Source organism: Lytechinus variegatus, chromosome 2, assembly GCF_018143015.1.
Source record: "Lytechinus variegatus isolate NC3 chromosome 2, Lvar_3.0, whole genome shotgun sequence".
Classification (NCBI taxonomy): domain Eukaryota; kingdom Metazoa; phylum Echinodermata; class Echinoidea; order Temnopleuroida; family Toxopneustidae; genus Lytechinus; species Lytechinus variegatus.
Window position 1 is genome coordinate 386,200 of NC_054741.1, and position 24,394 is coordinate 410,593.

At 36.2% G+C, this 24,394-nt stretch overlaps 1 protein-coding gene across 3 annotated transcripts; it reads left to right on the forward strand.

Annotated features, from left to right (window-relative positions):
• The first annotated feature begins 3,174 nt into the window (after positions 1 to 3,174).
• Positions 3,175 to 22,626, forward strand: LOC121407000 (amine oxidase [flavin-containing] B-like). Of its 3 annotated transcripts, XM_041597887.1 has the most exons (18): positions 3,175 to 3,459; positions 6,214 to 6,328; positions 8,936 to 9,030; positions 9,603 to 9,740; positions 10,577 to 10,681; positions 11,376 to 11,571; positions 12,488 to 12,525; positions 13,528 to 13,591; positions 14,534 to 14,622; positions 15,286 to 15,369; positions 15,998 to 16,073; positions 16,386 to 16,476; positions 16,862 to 16,915; positions 17,298 to 17,355; positions 19,512 to 19,609; positions 20,401 to 20,512; positions 20,973 to 21,035; positions 22,228 to 22,626. In XM_041597887.1, exons 2-18 carry the CDS (start codon positions 6,274 to 6,276, stop codon positions 22,414 to 22,416), a joined length of 1,605 nt encoding a protein of 534 aa, XP_041453821.1. In that variant the 5' UTR covers positions 3,175 to 3,459; positions 6,214 to 6,273; the 3' UTR covers positions 22,417 to 22,626. The 3 variants fall into 3 exon arrangements, 2 of the variants coding, with proteins under 2 accessions (XP_041453821.1, XP_041453820.1); XM_041597886.1 differs by lacking the exon at positions 3,175 to 3,459 and having other exon boundaries at positions 6,084 to 6,328; XR_005968857.1 differs by lacking the exons at positions 3,175 to 3,459; positions 17,298 to 17,355; positions 20,973 to 21,035; positions 22,228 to 22,626 and having other exon boundaries at positions 6,084 to 6,328; positions 20,401 to 20,487.
• The last annotated feature ends 1,768 nt before the right edge of the window (positions 22,627 to 24,394 follow it).

Sequence of the window (24,394 nt, forward strand, 5' to 3'; positions counted from 1 at the left end):
TGGACCTTGTCTAGTTTGATGTCTTGTTCTTTTACCTTGGCTCTGCTCGTCATTGAACTTTTCTTCCGTTTCAATTGTCTCTTCCTGCACTTCTACCCTTGTTTGAATGTCATCTTCTTTCGCTGTTTCCCTACCTGAATGGCCACAACTCTTGGATCTTTTGGATCGAGGCATATTTCTCTCCTTATTTGTTTAAAGTTTAATAATGCATTGGAAACAGCCTTTTTAAAAGTAAGTGTACATTGCGTGGGTCAGTTAAAATGATCACTTTAAAATAAACTCCCTCCTCGGTTTTAATAAATATCAATTGTTATTAATATCAATGATTATATCATCTAATTTTCTTTAAAATGATACCCTACATGATATGATTATGGTTCACATGGAGGTGCAGTGCCTTGAAATGTGAGGCAAGGTCAAAATTCAAAATTTGCAAAATGACATAATATTGAAAGTCACTGTTCTTTTCATCCATGATGATGAGTGAGATTCTCAGCAATTGTTTTCATGCACCTTAACATCAACATTCAAATGGAATCAAACATACCTCTGCACAAGCAAACACACAACAAACAAACATAAACCACAAGAAAACATTATGAAATGAAAAAGCAGGGCCAATGGATTTTCATCTGTATTGATATACAGACAAAAGAATCATGTTCTGTATTTACCCTCCATGATGATTTCTGCTCGTTTTGCAGCTTTTTACTTCAGACCTCATCCAACACTTTTCAATTTTGCTCTTTTTTTTATGGCATGATCATAACAAGCATGGGATCATTTCAAAGGGAATCAAATGATCTTTTGAAAGATATCAAATATGCATTGTGTAAAATTTGGAGTCGGGAGAAATTAATGGCCAAACTCAGATTTCCAAACTTTTTTTTGCTCGTTTTGCAGCTTTTCAATTCAAACTTCATCCAACACTATTGAATCCTGCTCTTTTTGTGATGACATGATCATAACAAGCATGGTATCATTGTAAAGAAAATTGAATGACCTTTTAAATGATGTCAAATATGCAATGTGTAAATTTTGGAGTTGGGAGAAATTAATGGCCAAACTCAGATTTCAAAAAAAAAATTCAGAGGTTTATATGTGTGGAAAATATAGATCACTGGACATTTATCATTCAGCTGGCATGCCTCTGAGCCCTTGCCACGCACTCGGAATAAACTCATACGAAACTCGCTGTAACTCGGGGTGCTCGATCTAAAGTCGCGCTTATCTCGTGGGCACCTCCAGTTGACTCGTAAAACGATCGCAATGCTCGTATCTCGCTCTTGAAAACTCGGAACGCACTCGCGTATACTCAGATGTGGCGAGTTATAACGAGTTATTGTGAGTTTATTTCGAGCTTCTTACGAGTTATTACGAGTACTGCGAGTATACAACGAATTTAGGCGCGTTCAGCACGAGTTACAGCGAGTTAGCAAAATTTTTGAACATGTTCAAAAATTTTGAAACTGCTCACGACTTCAAGGAGAGTTGTCCCGAGCTTGAACGAGCTCCGCCGAGTCATGCCGAGTTGTCGCGAGTTATCCCGAGTTTCATGGTGAGCTTTATGCGAGTTATCGCGAGTGCCTCATTTTGGCAACTCGCTATAACTCGCCATAACTCGCGATGTTAACTCGCCAAAGTGGAAACCTTGCTTTAATACTTGCTTTTCAGAAGTCTCTAAGCGCTCTACAGTATATGCAGCATAATTATCCTGGCTTTAGCAGTGCAGCTGTTACGCGCGCTGCGTTTCAAGGAATAAATTCCTGCCAGGTACCCATTCACCTCACCTGGGTTGAGTGCAGCACATTGTGGATCAATTTCTTGCTGAAGGAAATTACGCCATGGTTGGGATTCGAACCCACGACCCTCTGTTTCAGAGTCCGGAGACTAAACCACTGGGCCACAACGCTCCACGTTAAAAACAAAGAAATATATAAGAAATTCTAAAGACAAAGAAATACATAAGCAAAATTGACTCGAAATTTTTCTTTGTGGAAACCTTTAAATTAGATTAAGAAGATGACATTTGGAAAAAAAAACTGGAAGAGAAATTAGGTGTTAAATTTGCAAATAATGTATTTCACGAATAAATTTGCATATTTTCTTAATGATAAATAAAATCATTATTTTCAGATTAAAAAAAACCCGCTTGTAGTTTATGGGGTAAAGAATGTGCTTGCCAAACGGCGACCGGGAGTAGAAGGGGGGAGGGCATCATGTCCTCAATACATTTCAAATAGCCCAGTCCAGTCAGAATATAAAAAAAATCAAAAATTTCGCTCGCATTATTTGATCAGTGAGTTATATATCCGTTTAATGGCACAGTCCTTAAAATGCCTCTAAGAGGTCAGTAAACCGGGCAATTGAGCGCGCTTCACGCACCAACTAAGTGACTCAAATTTTTTGCTGGTGCCCCCATGCCGCGACCCACGGCACGCCATTGAAGTGTGTATTTGTTTGTATGTTCAAGAATGAGTAGTGTGTGGATTATCATTATGCTCTGTTATTGTATGTTCAAGAATGAGTAGTGTGTGGATTATCGTTATGCTCTGTTATTGTATGTTCAAGAATGTGTAGTGTGTGTATTATCATTATACTCTGTTATTGTATGTTCAAGAATGTGTAGTGTGTGTATTATCATTATGCTCTGTTATTGCTGAAGTCTACTACGGTGCCCGCCAGGTGACACGAAGGGAAAAATAGTCCCTCCAAATGATTATTTCGTTCCCTCAAAATATTATTTCATTTCCTCGAAATAATTCGTGGGAAATAATATTTCGAAGGAACGAAATAATCCAAGGAGAACTTTTTCTCCATCATGTCACTTGGCGGGCTCCGTAGATTGTTTGTTGACAGCATGGAAGCAACAGAATTGTCACAATGAGTCTCCGTTTATATCAAATTCGAAAAATGTTGAATAAAAACTTGAATTCCTCTAACTTATTCGGTAAGGAGTTAATGTTTAAATGACAGATTCTCAGACCGAATTTTGATGTAAGTGAAATGCTGCCATCATCGGCCAGTTCAATATATTCTCCTTTGACGTCAAGATCAGGATTGCTGTCTTCAATGCGAGATAACTCAATTCATTACTAGAGGCTAGAGTGGAGACTGGAATCGAGCGATTCGCATAAGTCACTCGTCGACCGCGACTCGAATCTAACGTTGCTTTGCTCAAATACTGGCATGACTGGTCTTGATATTATTGCGATTTCAACGTCAAATTGTGGGGCTTTGGGTTTTCCAATCATAACGGGTTTAGGGGTCTTCTGGTTGTGTCCAGGCTGTCCATCCAGTCTCGTGGAAAATATCTTACTTTGGGTTTCCATCGAAACTTCTGATGCATTGATGCATATAGTTTCGAAAATGTGGATTCTGGTCATAATTCACGACTGACGCATAATTTCTTGAAGTTGGACGATTCCACTCTTTTGAACGAAGCGTGTTGCCCATCAGGTGAGCTATTCTGGGGGAGTAGGCGAACGCCATAGCCGTTGAGATGAACGCCATCTGTCGTTAAGTGTTAACATTTTAATTTGGGTGGCAAAATTGTTACAAAATGCTTGAATGCATCTGTTTTATTTCAATTGAATAAAAGTGCATGGGAAATGTATGAGAAATGTTTCGCAAATAAGTTTGATTTCGCCTTTTCCCCTTGACACAGCGTGAAAACGAGTATTTTTGCGCAAACAGATTTCTTCGAGCTTTACAAAAATAAACAGTGCTCATTCAAGTGTAATATTCTGTCAGAACTTTTACTTTCATTGGATAGATAAGACCCAAACCCAAGAATATATGTAAAAAAATACCCACATGTTGTATACTTTCTAATTCCCATGACTTTTTCAAAGTGTAAACTTTTTTTGATACGCACTGTAAAAGGGAGGACTAATCATGCTAATTGTTCAATAAGAATAATGTTTTATGGGGAAAAAGAAGTTTTAACTTGAAAATTATGCCAATAATTTTAGAAACGCACAGTGTAACATTGATTCCAGGTCAAAAATCCATATATGATTAATCTATTAATCTATTCATCTTTTAGTAGTCATGAAAGAAGCAAATGTCATTACATAAAACAATGATAACTCGAATTGCGAGGAAATGTACTTCGTGTATAACGACTTGAAAACAAAATGTTTATTGCAGCAAGGTTATGTATCTCATCAAACAGATAATGCGAGCACAAGGAATGATGAACACATAGGCCCTATAAGCAAATTATTTGTGATAAAGTTATGAAAAAAATATTATGTAATTATTTATATGACATATACAATAATTTCTTCTCCCCCACTACGTTTCTCTTTCTTTCTTTCTTTCTTTCTCCCTCCTTTTTTTTTTTGGGGGGGGGCACGTGCCCCCGTAGTTACACCACTATTTGTAACATGCACTTTGCATTTGATTATATGATTTGCGGAGAAATGTTGAATAAATACTTTCTTTGAAAAAAAAACACAGTCTTTATATCTGAAAACAGTTTCGAGATCTCCAAGCAGTCTGTAAATAATGGTAAACATTCACCAAAATAAAATATTCTAGCTCTCAGACTTGATGAAATTCGACTGCATGAAGTAAGTTCCGATCCACATGTTTTTTTATATGCGGGTGGTGCGGACGCCAGAGGACGCTGACATGCGCACTGACACGAGCGTAACTCATCGACCGTATCGACCCTAAGTCATCTGTAAAATCCGTAAGTCGATCATGCGTTACATCCGCAAGTCATCCGTAAGTCGTCCGTGTCAGCGGGTAAGCAGCAGATGGAATCATCAGCTGGTCTTACCCGTAACCTTCGTAATTCATACGTAACATCCATAACTAATCCGTATCGTCCGTATAGAATATAGGTAACTTTGATTTGCTCAAATTTCCGTTAATTAAAAATTACGCATTTTCATTATCCAAATACACGCAAGCATCTGCATGCAGGTCGGTAACATGGCCGTATGACCTCAGCATGAACGCACTTTCTCTCAGTCCCGACGGTGGCGGGTGTGCAAAGAAGATCATGCCTACGTCGGACATGTCTGGAGCTGGAGAGTGTCTTTCCAAGGACCAATCTTCCCACTAGCTTCATGAAACCATGGACCTATACATTTGAGCGAAATCACGTTCTTACGGAGAACGTTTCTACGAAAGTCCCTTTCATGGTACCCCCCTGGATGTGTGCCCATTGGCACGCAGGGGCGTCGAACAATTTTTCAGAATGGGGGGCAAAATTTTTGGCGTTCCCATTCCAAAGGCGCTCGATCACATATAACACATCCACCCATACAACTATATATATATATATATATATATATATATATATATATATATATATATATATATATATATATATATATATATATATATATATACATATAAATGTATGAGAAAGAGACACTTATCTTACCAACAAATCGATGCGAAATTGACCTGAAAACCGGAAAAAGGCACCAGTTTAGTAGAATTGTTTGTAGTAACTCATGAGGAGATACATATCTCACTACACAGATAATGTGAGTGCCGAGAGCGAGCTGAAGTTTCTTCATATTCTGACCTGAAAGCTTGATATTCTAAGAAATTTTGGTACCAATGATTAAGATGGGTATCTAAAATGATAGATGCGAGCGCGAAGCGCGAGCTGAAAATTGTGATATTTCGATCTGAAAAAATGACAATTTAATGGACGTTTTTAATACAGAACAAAATACATTGCAAATCGAATCGGGAGTTCTTTTGAGGTTTAGAACTGAATACGGGATATTGTATTCATAATTAAATCATGAAAAGTATGGGGTTTTCTACAGAAACTATGCGAGCGCAAAGCGCGAGCTGAAAATTTTTTATATTCCAATCTGAAAAGCGGACATTTTGAGCACGATTTTAAATAAAGAATGTGTTGTGTATCTCAATCTCGCTTGCTGATTTCTATGTAACATTACAATCTTATTTTATTTTTGCACATGTGGAATTATTGGGAGGGGGGGAGCAAAACGATATATTTGCCCCCCCCCCAAATATTTCCATTGGTGGGGCGATCGCCCCCCTGCCCCCCCCCCCCCCCCCAGGATCGACGCCTCTGTTGGCACGTAACACGCCTTTGGAACAGCGATGTATTCACCGTGTTCAGCAGTGGCACCGTGTCAACGTGGTGAGATTATAGCAATATTGTGCGTTTTAACTTCTCATTGTTGTTGTTGGTTGATGTGTGAACCCATTCAGAGTTTTCCAGATTCATATTCAGTCGTAAAGGACAGATCTTGTCAGCTACAGACCCATAGAATGATGGCTGGCGAAAGAACCTGGGATGCTGTTGTTGTTGGAGCAGGTATAAGTGGTAAGACATTGGTTAGTTCAATTTTCTGAAAACTGGATATCCTGGTTATCCAATTTTCGAGGGGAAAATATGCATAGATTATCGTTAATTACACATTAAATTATTGGAATATGAATGAACAATTCCTCTATTTACTGATCCCTAGGCCTACTTCTGTCTTTTACACTTCATGACTTAAGTACACTTTCATTTTTTTCATTGAGCCTCTGAACCCTTCAGCAGCTTCAACGCTGATACATGACTGTGTCGTGCGAGGTGTCATATGGTGAAGTAATTTGAAATTTCACTTTGCACCGTGCAGGTTTAGAGACCCAACCGTAGGCTGCGTATCGCATGGCAGTGCGGACCCGATGCGGCCTCTCTAGCTACACCGTGTTTGGTTTGTTCTTATTACAATATAAATCGTTTCATCACATGAATAACCAAACTGAAATAAATGCGATATTTCAGACATAATTCCATTTGGCTGGAAGGTTTTTTCATGGAGAAACTGTATTTGTGAGCACTGGTATAAAAACCCAATATACTGTACTACAGAAGGCTTCCAAGGAAAGAAAGGGGTTTGTCAAAGTTTGCGTGCTACTTCTCTCTCACGTCTCACTCGTTCTTCCCACAGGCTCATAACCGGGGGGGGGGGGGGGGGTCCCTCGGTTCCGCGGAATCCAAAAGCATATAAAGGAAAGGTGATAAAAGGGACACATGGGGAGGAGGGGAGGATATAGTAAAAAGAAGAAATGTGAATAAAACAAGGGGCTTTAAATATCCCGTTTGCAGTCAATATGCTCAAATCAGTGGCGGATCGATCCAGCGGGGTGGCACATCTGGCCCCTCGCCCCCCTTCAGAGACATAGTCAATATTTTTAAAGGGAATATCTCGTTCATACACAAGACAAAGTGAGGACCCTCTTTTTCTTTGATGGTCGAGTTTTCATTGGGAAAATGAGCCCCCATCCCCTTGGAAAAATCCTGGATCCGTCCCCTGTCTAGAATCTACGCGATCTAAAAGCAAGATATGCAATTTAATTACGCATCCTGATCATCCGTATGTGTGTGTGTGTGTGTGTACACACACACAAACACCATGGCCCTAAGAAGCGAGGGTGCTGAAGCACTCTCATATTTTCCTGGTGGCACCCCACGCTTGTGTTATTCTCCATAGGCAGCACCTCCCTGGAATTCTGGTAGGCAAACTGTAGAAATATAAGCAAAATGACCTACATGAATACTGAAACCCTTTTTTGCTAGTGAAATTTCTCTGGACCAAACTGACCTTAATTCTGCACTGATCTCTCTTTTTTTTTGCTTGTCCAATTTCTCTCGATCAAAATGACCTTCATTTTGTAAATGAAACCTATATTTTGCTTGTCAGATTTACATCAGCATCCCCTGTAAATTGTTTTTATTAAAGGGCCCTGGCCCTGATATACACTATCCAAAAGTTTGAGTTTGCAATTCCCTCGCATTCAATCAAGCGGCTGGTCGGGGAAAATGTGGATGAATTTTCTTTATCTAGCCCCCCTATTTGCGAAAGCTGGATCCGCCCCGGTATTATCGGAATTGAGTATATACTAGAAAGATTGACTCGTTCTTATTCGGAACCCCTCAGTCCATTCATGCACATAAAAGAAAACTGGCAGAAAGCCTGTCTAGTCTGTTATCAATTCACAGTTTTCTCTTTTTTGTGTGTGTTCACCGGGTCATGATAGCCCTTTTGAAGAGTTTCGTGTTCAAAGCCTAGAGATCTCTCCTTCTTGGCATTTTACTCCTCTTTTTAAACAGTGGCGCAGAACAAAAAAAAAAAAAAACTTAAGGCATTGCCGAACGGGGCAAAATTTCTATAAAAAATGCGATTGAACAAAGCGATTTTTTACCCTTTAGATGTAAACATATAATTGGGTGATTGATTTAGACATAATATTAAGTAGTTCAGTAAAATAACAATTCATCTTTCTCTTTTCCTTTTAGTTTTTTTTCATTGTCTCCCGTTTGTCGTAAAATCTGTTGGTTCCATGGCTCATAAGCCCCCCCACCTGTAGAGGAGAAAGTGTAGAATAAATCATGGTCTTGTGAAGCGGGGATGCTGGGGTGTTATTCTCCATAGACAGCACCCCCTGGATTTCTGGTACGTGTGGCAAAATGGAGAACTATAGGCTAACCATAATGACCTTTAAAAAAAATCGTTCCTAGTATAGGATCCGGGAGGAGATAAGGGAATACAAAGGAGGTAGAGATTTGAGTCTTTTAAACAAATTAAACTTTCGCCACCCTGTTAAAACCCAAACATATATCAATGTTTGTTAATACCTATGTCATAATTCAGTCTTTATGCTTATCTTCTATATCTTAATTCATATTGTTTTGTGGGGTTTTTTCCTGTATGTTGTTGGATATTTTTTGTATCAACAGAGCCATGTTGAAAAAAGTGTATTATCTGAACATGTTTATCCTGTATAAAGATATCTTAATACATAAACCTAAATAAAATAAGTAAACCGAACTACAGCGTAAGCTCAAACCAGAATTCATATCTCGAGCTAAGAATTTTCTAAATTATCTTTAAGAGGAGCTATAACAATAGTGATGTCAAAATTTTATCCTTTTTCAAAGGTTTATCAGCCGCCAAGCTCTTACATGAATCGGGCCAAGATGTACTGGTACTAGAAGCAAATGATCGAGTAGGAGGACGGACTCTCAATTTCTATGTGAGTGTTCTGAATTCTGAATTTGAAATGTAAAATTAGAAAATATATATATATAATGTTTTATCTTTCATAGCACATTGAAATGTTTCAATTCAAATTATTGATAAATTAAAATACCAATAAATTTACCATTTGTTCAAAAGAACGAAGATAGACAAATACAAGATTAACATAGACTCATATTTTATTATTTTTTCCATCACCTCATATCAAATCGTTAGGAATATTGCAACTGACATTAAATATCACTTATTTGATCAGACCCCAACAGTATTTTTTAGTTAAAATGCATGCAAAAATAAATCTCCATAAATCTAATGTAAAATCTTCATGGTGTTTGGATACATAAGAAAGAAAGAAACATATTTTTGTGTATACTTTGGTCCAGTGATGGTGAAATTAAAGTTGCATTTTTCTGTCTCCACAAATCACTCTCGTCATTTCTCCGGTTTATCTGCCTGTTCAAATTAGATCTTCGTTGTAAACACCCTTGTATATTGAACTTTCTTCAGATGATCATATTCCCCCCTTTTGTTCCTTCTCTTTACAATGTCACCTTCAAAATCTTACAGGACGAGTCTATAAAATACGCCGAATTGGGTGGGGCATACATGGGACCCACCCAGGATCGCATCTACCGACTCTCAAAGGAACTAGGTATCGACAATTTCCACGTCGAAGACGACGGTGACGTCATAGCTTACAACAGGGTAATTAATAATTACTATAAATGCGAGAAATATATCAGATATTACGCTTATTTGATTATTGACTTATGCGCATTCAAAACCATTAATGTTTTCATCTTAATCAAGATCATGAATGGGTTAATTTTGCACATCGATATTACAGTTAACGGTCCTCATAGGACATGTTGGAAAAGAAAAATCAGCAGGTATAAATCTTTTAATTTCATTTTGTCTACTGGATTTTTCTTAATGTAGGTTTATTTTTATCATAGTTACGTTATTGTTTTATGCTACATGTGCAATTGTTACACCTTTGTAAATACATTTCAGCTTTTTTAACTGAGGTATGTGTATGATTGTATTACTGGAAATTAATAAACAATGAAATGAGTGACAATAGTCTACTCATCGTTTGGTCAAACTGCTGCATATTTTATTTCTTTTTCTTCTAATTCCGACCGATTTTATAGGCCCTACTCGTCTCTCGTCTTATATCTACCTTTCTTACACTATAGGCCCTATGTGTGTGTGTATATGAACTCTTAATAAACTTTTTTTTATATATAAACTTCAATTTCAAACAAATGCAAGAAAGTAGGTAGACGATGTTGAAATAAACCGACAGATAGCCCTCAAAGAGTATTAGACCAAGTGATGGTTGGACCAAACTAATAATCGATCAAGTAGATCAGACGATCTGATAATCGGCGTTAAATTAGACTAAATGAATGTACAAACTACTTCATTATCCACATCATTCGTAGTGGTTTAGGCGTATAATAATTATACATCCTTAGGTCAGATTGTTTGCGCACTTGAGAAATATCGTACTGGTGTATCTGCATTATTTCATACAGGGTATATGGCGATATTTATCTGGACAATGCCCTGCAACTTGGAACCCCCTACTCTTCATAGACCTAAATCATTTCTATCATCTCATTGATGAGATGGGCAAAAAGGTAAGATTCAATCTATAAACTTGAATAGTGCAATGCTTACCTATAAACACATTTTAATAACTTTATAAACTTCAAAATTACCGTTAAATTCCATTTCGAAAACATATGTTTTATCGATATAGTCACTTTGCATTTAAGCTTGGCGTTTAAGGGTCAGAGTAAAATGCAGTTCCTGTGCGTGATGCATTCCGTTCTCGTTATTTTCACGACATTATAACATGGACCTATTACAATAGGTCCATGACAGACTGGTTCTCAAAACTCTACCACAGTGTGTAGGTACTGACCTACTATGTATCTCGTTGGTGCATCCGTATACGTGAATAATGACCTACATTATGAATGTTTTAATTGGGCTTTTCTCCTCAATTGAGATTTCTTTGTTCTAGTACGTCTCGTGCATGCCTCCTTTATATTAAAATCGTAAACTCTCTACTGACAGTTGACTGACATATCCTGACACCTCCCCACTCCCAGAACCACGTTTACGATTGGCGTTTTGAAACGACGTTTGAAAACGCTGATTCTGTCTTCGCAATGGAATCATAAACACACCCTACCACGGTCCTTAGTGTTAGTTGACAGTAGCTATTGTCCCGGACGAGAGAGATGATTGTAATAGTGAATCAAAATACATTTTTATTTATTATCTTTACTATTTGTGACATTTTTTGTATATGTGTAAATGTTTTAGATTCCAATGGATCGTCCCTGGGACTTTCCTGAAGCCGAAGAATGGGACAACATGACGGTGAAGGAGTGGTGCGATAAGACCTTCTGGTTCCAACTCACCAGAGACACGGTTGCTGTCCATTGCTGTACTGGGTTATGCTGCGAACCTAGTGATCTATCACTGCTTTACTTTCTATGGTATATCAAAGGATGCTGTGGTAAGATTAGTTACCCACAATTCACCGTGCTTAATATAATTCATTGAGAATCGTTACCTATCAAGGCCCGGTCCAAGTGCACTTGCGGATGCAAAGAGGACGTACAACGTAAAAAACATCTTGCCATCCGTTGGAAACGCTATGCATGGTTGTGTACCCATTGCATACGTGTTTCATACGCTCTATCCATCTAGCATCTGTTCACTGTGATTCAGGAGTCATCCCCCGAGAATTTGCTCGTCCGTCCATCCCTTATGCATACGTTATTTTTGTCCATCGACCTCTGGGACTTGGTTTAATCACCAATCCCAATAACGTCAGTGGGTTACAAATGGTTGTTGTCGGAAGCGGCGCCGGGGTATTTTGATATAAGACAAGACTACACAAGGACCCAAAGATAACTTCGTATTTTTCCAATTGAATAATACGGGTAGTAGTTAGTTTTACACGACCTAGACCTTGGCAAATCCTTCACTCGAGTTAGATGGTCTGAAGACAAAGCCTACTATAACTTGTGTACTGAACCCCTCTGGCAGAATTGTAACAGTTAGCCAGTGTTTAGTCTTTGTCTGAAGACTCACTTGTTCAAAGTTTCAATCATGGTATGTGCCTGCAGACTAATCTCTACCTGTCTTTTTGTTATATTCTTCTCTCCTCCATTTGTCCGTTTTCTTCCTCTTTTCCCATGTTCCCTCACTTCTTGAAAAACCATAGGGGGATATGATCAAATGGGAAGTTAACACATTTTTACCGTCTCACATGTGCATGTATTTTAAAGGAAAAATATCGCAGTCAAAATTAAAATGCACTCATGTTCGAATTAATATTTAAAATGAGTGGAAATATTTCATTTTCTTGTAATTTTATATTTCTACTTGCTTTTGTATTATTTTTCCCAAAAAATCTTGTTGTACAGGATATCTAAGGTATTCATCCACAGTCAATGGTGCCCAGGTATGTTTGCAACTGAAGCAAAATATATTTTTTCTTGATTACGTTAAACTAATTTTGGGTGCCCTATCAAGGGCTCAAAACATACACACAAACATCTGTACAACAGCTTTGGCATCTCTTGTATTGACAACTCTACAATTGTTCTCTTCATTCATTTCTTTCACAATACATATATATATATATATATATATATATATATGAAATATGTAATTCGGCAACTTGGTCGATCCATTGCATAATTATCGTCTGATTGTAATTAATATCATTATTACTATTTTCATTATCATTAGTAGTAGTAGGGGTAGAAGTAGTAGTAGAAATGATTATTATTATCATTATCGTGATTAGCATTATTGTTATCTTCATCATCATCGTTCACAGGTCCCTTGAATAGTACTTAGACAAATTTGTTTGCTTAATCCAGCATTCGCTATATTTCAACTGTATTGTCTCTTTAACATTCATTATTCAAGAAAGTGATTTAATTTCCATCACAAATGTATATCAAATACAAATAAAATATAAATACAAATCAAGTGCAGATATATTAATAACAAATGTCCGTTCAAAATAGTGTGAAAATTTTATGTGTTTGAATATTAGAGGATCCACTGAGAAACACGGTTCGCATGGCATATTAAAGGATGACTTTGAATAAACATTTGAAGAAATTTGATAACTCAGTCATATAAACAGATATACGACGTAATAAAAATGGCAAATAAAATATACCATATCATTAAAACATGAACATTCCATGTTTTCGAGACTAGCACTTAAACGGATTTAATTATTTATATTAACATTACGTCTTGTGGAACAAGCACCTTGTCGAAAAGACGATTGTGATATTTTGTAAGATGTTATAATTGGATAATGACCAGTCATATTCGACAGAATCATGAATAAATCAGTTTGCGACACTAGTTGGTTTGGTGACAAGTGGCAGAAATTAGGCCGCTGTTAAAGTTTCAGTTCCAGTTTGAGTCTTTTTTATTTCAGGAGAGAAAATTTCACGGAGGCAGTCAAAGTATCTCCCTAGCCATAGCAGAGCGACTTGGACAAGGTTAGAAACAGTATTCATTTTAAATTCAGCTCAGAGGCTTTTCACTGGAATTTTTTACATTACATATCTATAAAGCGCTTTGAGACATCGTTACAATGTATTAAGTGCTACTTGAAATCGATTTATTATTATATTATCATTATTACCATTATTATTGCCATGATCATTATTATTATTATTATCATAATTATTATCGCTGTTATTAGTAGCAGTATTACATGACAAAAAGTAATTTGAGGAGGAGAAGAAGAGGAGGATGAGAGAAAGACGAGATGAACAAGTGAACGCATACTCATCTTCCATACACGTCTCTCCATTGATAAAGGGTTTATTACTTCATGTTTATGGATTCGCCACAGGTTGAAACGATACAATAGGTTAGAAGAAAAAAGTATTAATAAGAAATGAAATATATAATAATTAGAACAAATAAAAGAAGTGCACCTATATCCTTCCTTGACACATCTCTCCATTGATACAGGGATTATAACAACATGGATTCGCCACGGGTTGAAACCAGAAAACAAACGTGAAAATAGGTTATAAGAATATAAGAAGCTAATCTTCTTGATTCATCTTCCATACATGTTTCTCCATTGATAGATGGGTGGATTGATCACTGCTATAAAAATGCAATATACAAGTGTATGTAAATATAGGGTAAACAAATGAGGTGATAAGAAGAGGATGAAGATTACTAACTTAAAGAAGAAAACGGGAAAATAAAAAGCATAAGGAGGATGCAGCTGCTATCGTACATAATAAGAATAAGAGTAGCATTCGGTCGAAGTAGTATTATTAGGGCATGTAGAATAAGAAAATGTAGGATGTGTTTCAGAACTCGAAAGTCCAATTTAGTTTGAGTGCACAGCAAGTTGGCCCTAACATCATTTTTCTTAAAATATGAAGTATTTATTTCCAGTCGATTGTTTTTTTCTTCAGATCGAGTTTTAACGAACAACCCAGTAAGCAGTGTGTTACAGGATGAGGAAGGTGTGACAGTTACCACATTAGATGGAAAGTCATACAAGGTGATTAGCCATCAATCATCGAATATGCATCTTTTATTTATGAGGAAAATAAGATTCTTCTTTAAACGTTAAATTAATAGCGTAATACGGTGGCGGGGGAACATGGCTCCCACAAATTCCTGCGACCAAGGGCGTAATTCGAATGAGAAAAAAAATAAATAAAAAGGGCGAAGTATATTGGGGTTTCCTTTTAATATCTCAAAAGCTATAAAAGATATAGACATACGCCAAATTTTCAAATACTCGATACTTTTTAGAAAATGTTGCCCCACAAGCAGTGTTTTGCCACTGCATTAAAATGGCATAGTTGAGATACGATAGACCTGTCCAAAAAAGATGGTTGTATAAAAGGGCAATGTGACATTTCAATGATTGAATCGATGAAATGTTTCTTCGCATATGTGACAATATCATGATGATTGGTACCCGACTTGAAACGTGAGACAAACATCTCAAACTTCATTCATGTCACAAAAACACAATGTAGAGAGGAACTACACTCGAGAATGTATATATGCACAATTCAGTTGTGTAATTGATAAGACACCATTATTATATCAGCATTGAAATATATTTTTTGTCAAGTATGATTATTTATGTGTGTATCACTTGATGCATTTGAGTGTGTGTATAAAGAACTGGTTTTATTTTTATTCACTTCAGGCAAAATATATAATAGCAGCTCTTCCTCCTGCCATGCTAACTAAGATCAACTTCACACCTAAACTACCAGCTTTGAGAAATCAGGTGAGATTATTTGATAGTTAATATGAGCAAAAGTATTACCCTCCTTCCTCCCCCTAAAAACAACTAAGAAACATAATTTTTATTTGAAAGCAAAACGTTTTGTTCAAACGAATAAACAAATGTTACACAGTATGTTGATTAAATAATAAAAGATAGAGTTTATAATGAGTTGAATCCACTCCGCAGAGTGCAATGAAAACATAGGAGATAGATAGAGAGAAAAAGATTAAGGAGCCAATAAAAGCAGAGACCTCGGAACTATTTACAAACAGGGGTGCTGGTTGAAATTTGAAAAAGAAATATAAGGGGTGTGCTCTTTGCTACCAAATGATGGTGAACTTTGAACAATAAAAAACTTGACAAAGCAAAAATAAAAAAAAAATGAAGGCTTTCAATACAAATTGTAGGTCATATGGGTTACATGTTTGTTATTTAGCATACCTATTAGATTTCTAGGGGGTGCTGCCTGTGGAGAATCCAATAAAAACACCCCCTGCAAGACTACAAACAGTGGATGCCTTCTCCGCCAATATGACAGGCTAAGGTATTGTTAGCTGCGCAAAAATACTAACAATTTGACAAACAATTGCCTAAATGAATGAATATTATTTTTTTATTCTCAATTCAGCTGAACCAACGCTACCCGATGGGGGCTGTGATCAAGACTACCATATACTATGAACGCCCATATTGGAAGGACTCCGGTAAGTATAATTCAAATGACATTTGATTAAAATGTGGACCATTCGTTTCATTTATGGTATAAATGTTACATTCTATATGTGTGGGCCATTATATCTTACAGTACGAGCCGCTTCCAAACTGAAGTTTCTTCACTGGGTAAATGAAACAATCTTCTTCTAATCTTATTATTATTTTCATTATTATTAATAGTATTATCATTATTTATTTTTGTTATTATTAAATATTATAATTATCATTTAAATTATTCATTTTGATGAATTCATATTTGTTTTATTACCATGGTTCTATCTATATTTCTTATTTCATTTCAGGTTTCTCTGGCTCAGTGTTGGCCGATGGCATAATATCAGAAATACGATACGATGGCAAGGCAGCAATTGAAAATCGGCATGCTCTTGTTGGGTTGGTATTTTTTTTAAATGTATTTTTCATATGTTTCCACCACGTTCTTCTTAATCTCTTATTGGAATCTATTTGATTTCAATCTTGATTTCAAATAGGCGATGAAACACAAAAATAAATTAAAAGCATATTTATATTCATGAAGATTTTCCAGATAGCGAAATTGAGAAACGTCTGCCCGGAATGTATTAATTTTCCTGATGAAGCTCCCTATTTTGAAGGTGATATACAAAAACCAATCATTATTATTGTTGCCACTCTCACCAATTACCACATTAATGTTGGTGCATCCATCATTATAGTGAACAGTCAAAGTTGATAAATAATTTGAAATTAAATGAATTAAAAATTTGTTGAAGATAATTTACTTGTATTTACATTCCAGATTCATGTCAGGTGATGGCGCGAAGGACCACTGTCATCTTACGAAAGAACAAAGGTAAACCATTTATCATAAATGAATGTAAAAATACTGATGATGTTTTTACACTTATTCATATATATATATAACGAAATATATAATAAAAAATAAAGTTAATTTTGTTGTCTTAGGTTCTCTCCATCACCCTTACTATCATTGTATTTTATTATTCTCAACATCAATATAATTCATCATTATTATTACGTTATCAAAGAAGAAAAATACATGCAATTTTAAAGAGGTTTCAGAGGAAAAGTAGAGAAGGAAAAGAATGAAACATAATGTACATGTTTCTCCATTGATACAGAGATACTCAATGTAGTCACTGCTGGCAGGTACCAGAAAATAGGCATGAAAATAGGTTTTTGTTTTCATTATTATTTTCAATTTCACAATTTAGGAGAGATCTCATAGCTCAGAGGTATGCAATATTTTTCAAAACCGATGAAGCTCTAAAGGTGAGAAATCTCATTGCGTTTTTATATTGTTTTTAAACTTTAAAAAGTTTGTACTGTATACAGTGTAAGAGATATTCCTACAAAATATGTTATTTGGTGATATCTACTCAACAATTTTCGCACATTCTATGATTTCTTTATTGTCTTGTTACGAAAAAAAAATCGTTTGGTTGCAGAGGGGAATCCGTTTCCCTTTTCCTTAATTTTTGGTTATAAACATTTTGTACTAAAATCAACTTTTTAAAGAAAATAAATGTTCTCAAAGGACCATGTCTTGGTCAGTTTATGAAGTGAAGTAACACTTGAGAAAAATTGGGGTCGGACGTACATTTTATCGAATTGCCCTTTTATGATCTGATTTTGAAGCCGAAGTTGTTATACAACTTTTTCATCTATTTTGATCAATGAGTTGTCGAAATGTCCCATACGACACGTATGGAATCGCCCATTGAGCTATTCCAGAGCTTTTTTTTCAATTCAGTTTGTTTAATGACATTTGAAAATGAAACATATGCAAACAATATAAATTTTCTTGTGTGTCGATGAACAAAACAACGCCACACTATCACGTGATGCAATAGAAAATTGTATATATTAAGGAAACTGAAAAACTTCAATTTACCATTGAAGGATTTTGTGATATATATATATGGGTTATATACGACCAATTTTATAATATTGTGCTCCAGTGTTCCATAGTAGGTCTTACATCAAACATAATATTATTGAAAGAATACAACGGAAAGTACGCAAACTTAACTAAGGACATAAATACATCACATACATAAATGCATGTCAGGTATGCAATTTACCAACACTTGATAAGAGATGATTGGCGCTTTATACAAATTTTTTTACAAAATCACTTTGAAATCATTCTGTGTAAAACATGATTACTTAGCGCTTAATACTTTGTCAGAAGTCTCTAAGCGCTCTACAGTATATGCAGCATAATTACCCTGGCATTAGCAGTGCAGCTGTTACGCGCGCTGCGTTTCAAGGAATAAATTCCTGCCAGGTACCCATTTACCTCACCTGGGTTGAGTGCAGCACATTGTGGATCAATTTCTTGCTGAAGGAAATTGCGCCATGGTTGGGATTCGAACCCACGACCCTCTATTTCAGAGTCCGGAGACTAATCCACTGGGCCACAACGCTCCACCTATTATCTCTTCGTTGTTAAAACACCTATCAACAATGTCAAACAAGAACAACAAGATTTAAAAATAGTCATTGCCTTTTTTGGATGACACACTCAACAAAAGATGATTGTGTAGAATATGAAAGGGAATAATTTAACCCTACCCCCCTCCCTCACAGTTTTTTTCATTAAAATTTATAGCACAAAGTGCCAGTCTCCTCTCCTTTATTTCGGTCAGTTTCAAACGTACCATTAATAGGTTTTCACCAAAAATTCCATTAGCTTTTTAAATGTTTAGCCTTTTTAATGCACTTTATTTGGTATTTTTTACTATTTAATTTATTGTGTCAAAATAAATTTGTAAACATGAATTTTCCAGCTCCAGCCGTTTGTTCATTTGAGACAGTTATAAACATATTTTCAGAGGGGGCGACGTGGGCTAGTCGTTACGACTGTCGTCTTTCAATTAGAGGGACGTGGCCGCGTGTGGGTTTGAATACCAGCCATGGCGTGTTTGCCTTAAGCAAGAAATTTACCCACATTGTGCTGCACTCAACCCAGGTGAGGTGAATGGGTAGCCGGCAGGATTAATTCCTTGAATGCTCTTAATATTTTACATGTATTTTTATGTAGGGCCCAGCTTATAAGCAGTTTTGCTTCTTTTGGGTCCTGGCCATTTTTAAATTGTATCTTGTTTGTCAATGATTGATTTGTATTATACTTTTTTTGTGATGTTCATGTACTCTGTTTTTAGATGGTCAAATAAATGAAATGAAATGCACCAAGCTCCTTTAGCAGTTTGAGGTAAAGCTGAGGAAATATATAATACGCCATTTATTAGGCAACAAGATAATCGTTGTCCAATAAATGCTATAATTATTATTTTCATCAATAAGGAGCATTTTTAATTGAATTGGATTGAAACTTTTCACCTATCGTATATCAATGGAGAATCTAAATTATAATTATTATGATATTACTGCATGTCCATTTACATCCCTTTTTGTTGCTGCAGCCTGTTTACTATGTTGAGAAGAACTGGATGGAAGAACCTTTTATAGGAGGGGGTTATGTCGGCTACACGCCACCTGGAGTTATCACCAAATACTGCAGGTAAAAACATTTCTTTGGTGTTTTACGACGACAAGAATTACGTTTAATGTTATTGTTAGCAGAAAGTTATTTTTTCTTACTCACAGGAGGCTGTAAAATATTTTGATTAACCTTGATTTGTGCTAAGAATGCCATTCTAAGCCAAAATGATTTACTGCCAATCATGATAACATTAAAAATTTACAGGAAAAGGATTGTCACTGTAAAGAAGATTTTTTTTCAATGTCAAACATTATTTGAAGTATATCCTACGCTCCTCTTACTAGGGATTTATTCCTACGCGCATGAATAATTTGGAGAGCGCAGCAATAAACAAAATATTCCGCACAATAGGCGATGTATCAAAATCACAGGGCAGCTCCGCGGGCAGCAGTACCAGACATGCCAGAGACGGGGTATAATTTTTCAAGTATTAAAAAAGCGGTTAAAACAAACGGGAGGGGAAAAGAGAAGAAGGAAGATAGAGAGAACATTTAAAGAAAAGAGTTTGGGTTTATATATTTATACAATAACCCTGTTATTGAATTTAAAATAAAATAACGTGTCATCCGCCGTTATCTTTCCACCACTTCTTTTGAAATATCTTGGCGCCGTCCCTGAGTCAATGTCACGCCAATATAAATCAATGCAAGACCAAACAAAGTCAGTGCATTCTTTTGAATGGCATACGATTGATCGTTTTAGAATTAGTTACGTTGGTGTGACAGTGACATGTTGTTTTCAAATTGTCTTTATTTCCCTAACTACAAACCAACAAATGAAATATGTATTTTCTTTTTTATTGACAACAGTGTTATTCGAGAGCCCATAGGTCGTCTTTTCTTTGCTGGTACCGAGACAGCTACTAAGTGGTCTGGATACATGGACGGGGCTGTCCAGGCAGGAGAGAGGGCGGCAAGAGAGGTATAGCTTATATAAAAACGAGTGACATTAATTTGTCCTTCATAAATTTTCATCATACCTCAATCTTTTGTTTCAAATCTATTGTAACTCATTGACTCGTTCAATTCCAAGCTTATGGTTCCAGTCAATTCTCACAGTCTATGTATTACTTTTTTTATTAAGACCATGAAAATAGGAATATTACATTATAAAGTATTGGGCAATTCCAGCTTCATAGTCTCACCAACAAAAGTGACTACAAACTGATCAATGGTATGTCATTCACCATAGGTCTGTCAGCTTTGATTAATGTGACTTACTGACATTCCATTTATCTTTCGCTCTTTCTCCATCCCCCTCCCATCCTTCTACCTCCGCCTCCCATATCGGCATTCTCTGAGCCCCTCTCCCTTCGACCTTCTCTACCTCTTATCTTTCTGTGTCTATCTTTCTCCATCCCCCTCTCCTCTGCTATCACTAGATACTTTATGCAATGGGTAAGATCAGTAAGGATGAAATATGGCAGGAGGAACCAGAGGCTGAGGTGAGGCTAAAATTAATTCCATCGCTTAAATAAAAAAAGAGTTATTTGGAAAGGGAGGCTTAACCAAATGTGTTTTTTGTTTAAAGGATTTTTTTAAAAACTGTCATTATAGTTATCTATGTTATTCTTTTATCATTGTTCTCACAATTTACAATCCGAGTAAGTATACTTTCTTGAAGGGTTCCCTTGTAATTTAGAATATACAAATGGCAGTAATATTATTTAGTAGTAGTAGTAGTAGTAGTAGTAGTAGTAGTAGAAGTAGAAGAAGTAGTAGTTGCAGTAGTAGTAGTAGAAGTGGTAGTAGAAGTAGTAGTAGTAGTAGTAGAAGTAGTAGTAAAAGTATAGTAGTAGTAGAAGTAGTAGTAGTAGTAGTAGTAGTAGTAGTAGTAGTAGTAGTAGCAGTAGTAGTAGTAGTAGTAGGAGTAGTAGTAGTAGTAGTAGTAGTAGTAGTAGTAGTAGTAGTAGTAGTAGTAGTAGTAGTAGTAGTAGTAGTAGTAGTAGTAGTAGTAGTAGTAGTAGTAGTAGTAGTAGTAAAAGTACAAGTAGCAGTGGCTGTTAGTAGTTGGTAGTAGTAAAAGTACAAGTAGCAGTGGCTGTTAGTAGTTGGTAGTAGTATTACTTTTCTAGTAGTATAATTAAAGAAGCATCTCACTCAAGTTGTAAATCGCTCCTAGCAGAATTTTTCACTATTCAAATTTGAAAATTTTCTCATCCGGTCGCTGTTAGCCCCTAATCAGGTCAATATATAAGATTTGTAATTTCGCAGTGTCTCTTGATTCAGATAAATATATGATCTGTTCAATAGGATAAAAGGTATGTACTATCACATCGGGTTAAATTTTTGGGCGCTTTTACATTTGTGGATAAAGTGTTGTTACATTTCTGGGTGTAACAGACTCCCCCCCTAAATTCCGGAAAGGTCCGGTCCAGATTACCCGACGCTTTTCAGTCCACCTTTGCCCCACCCCCATGTCTTGATGCCCCCCATTTGCCACCTAGTTTGCAAATCCTGGTGGCGCATCGGATGATAAATCCATAGTTCCAGTGTAAAGAATTATTGTTTTTGTGAAGGTAATTCTTTTCATCATATTTTACACAAAATTTGTGTTACAGTCAATGTTGTGGAGGAAGTACGAGTATATCATAATCATTGTATCATTATTGTTATTCACTTATTATCCGTTTTCAGGACATGCCGGCTCGTCCATTTGAGGAACCTTTGGTGAAGAAGCATCTTCCTTCATTGAGTGGGTTTCTGAAATACGTTGGTGGATCTTTTCTCATCACTGCCATAGGAGGGACTCTGTGGATGAAGAGGGATGCATTACAAACTTCCGTTAATTTAGGGACACAGCAATTCTTGAAACTCTTACAATAGCCCCCCCCCCATCCTCTGTCTTCAACCTTCAAAGTACTACTCCCCTGTATGAATGATATATATATATTATATTATCAGGAATAGAGTTGTCACATTTTTACTTTTTTATATCATTTCCAGGTTTTCCTCAAAGAATACTGAAACAGGGTTGACTCCTCATGTATAACGGTTTTATTGTAACTTGCTTGTTAAAAGTCAGGTGGGTTTTTTCACACATTCAAAAATTACGACGGACCCATATGGGAATAAGAAAAGAGAGAAAATGGTATTATGATAACACATCGTCAGATCACTCAATGTACGGGTAAAACAATAAAAAACCAACGTGTATGATTGTATACGAGAATAATTATCAAATTAATAATATTAAGGTTTCTTCGACCATGCAGGCTTTAACCAAACACCATTTTCTACAAGAAAAAGGTGCGAAATACCAAGTCGTTCACTTTATAGGACATTGAATGTGCAAATTGTGATTTTATTGTGTGTTTTTATTTACGTTTCTTCTAAAGATAATTCTATAACGTCTAATTTGAAATTACCCAATGTGTTTGAAACAGAATGGCCTTACTATGAATACGAAAACAGATTATCAGACATTTTCTATTCTTCATGTTCTTCAGTGCGTCTACTTTGCCGAGCGGAAAACTAAACAAAATGCACTTTTGGACAATATTTTCAAAAACATGGTGTTCAATGATGGGTGGTCCTACTAATGACGATGACAATGAAAATGAATTTACTTCTTTCACGGCCCTTCCTAGGGGCGTAGAAGAAATATAACAAGTTATAACAATGGCAATAATAGGCATAATAAAATATAAAGGTATCAAATAAGGGGGAAAAAGAAAAAACATGATTATCAAGGTCCGTTTAGAATACAAATGAAATGTATTCTAAGGAGATATGATTTTTGTCGCCAATGTTATATACTATCAGGAAAATGGTTGACGTTGCAAAGTGTGCACAAATTCAATATAATGCAAGTTTAGTGTGTTTGATGGAAGAAATAAAATCATGTTTGATTGGAAATACTTAAGAGATAGACAAGATGAGCACTATGATGATATTGTACTTTTTTAGACCGTTTGAAAAACTTTTTTCTCAAAACAATGCACGCACGGTGAATATATTAAACGAATATGTATATATATATATATATTTGGGAACTTGCCGATCTTTTAATGATATGTAAAAGCAAACTTTAAGCACAAGTGATTTTTAAAATGATGATTATAGTCATTGTATAGAGTGGGTCCAGGTAGAATTCGATAAAATCGTTTAACTTCGAATTATAAAACAATATGCTGCCCATGTTAGGTTTATATGATTTCTTGAGATACTTGTTAGGGAAAACCAAAAATTGCTGATATTTAAGTACTCGGCTAATAGGTTAGTTATTCCTACTACTCGCCTTCGGGGGAAGGGGGTACTCTGCTAATAGGTTAGTTATTTCTACTATTCGCCTTCGGGGGGGGGGAACTCGGCTAATAGATTAGTTATCTATACTACTCGCCATCGGGGGGGGGGGGGCTCGGCTTATAGGTTAGTTATTAGTTATCTTTACTACTCGCAATCGGGGGGGGGGGGGATTCCGGCTAATAGGTAAGATGTGAAAAATAGTTAAGGTGAAGGTGAATCATGTGAAGTTTAGTTATTTTTTTAATAGGTTAGTTATCTCTACTACTTGCCATCGGGGGGGGGGGGGGGCTCGGCTAATAGGCTAGTTATCTCTACTACTCGCCATCGTGTGGGGAGGGGCTCTCCGATTGGGAAAGGGTAGGGTGTGTGGCCCTAAAATTTGAAAGACTAAAATCGTACCATTTAAAACTGTGGCGATAAATTGGGTTCGGTGTAAAATGGCAGAGATAAAATTAGCAGGGGTAATAATAGCAGAGGTAAAAATATTAGAGGTAAACATGGCAGAGGTAAATATTGCACGGGTAATATTTGCAGAGGTAAAAATGGCACGGGTAAT

What these genes read in the sequence shown, in the direction of transcription:
- LOC121407000 (XM_041597886.1), top strand. Translation starts at nt 6,103, where the DNA reads ATGTATTCACCGTGTTCAGCAGTGGCACCGTGTCAACGTGGTGAGATT. An exon ending in GTATATCAAAGGATGCTGTG is followed by an intron (nt 11,572 to 12,487) that starts GTAAGATTAGTT and finishes CTTGTTGTACAG; the next exon opens with GATATCTAAGGTATTCATCC. An exon ending in CCACAGTCAATGGTGCCCAG is followed by an intron (nt 12,526 to 13,527) that starts GTATGTTTGCAA and finishes TTTTTATTTCAG; the next exon opens with GAGAGAAAATTTCACGGAGG.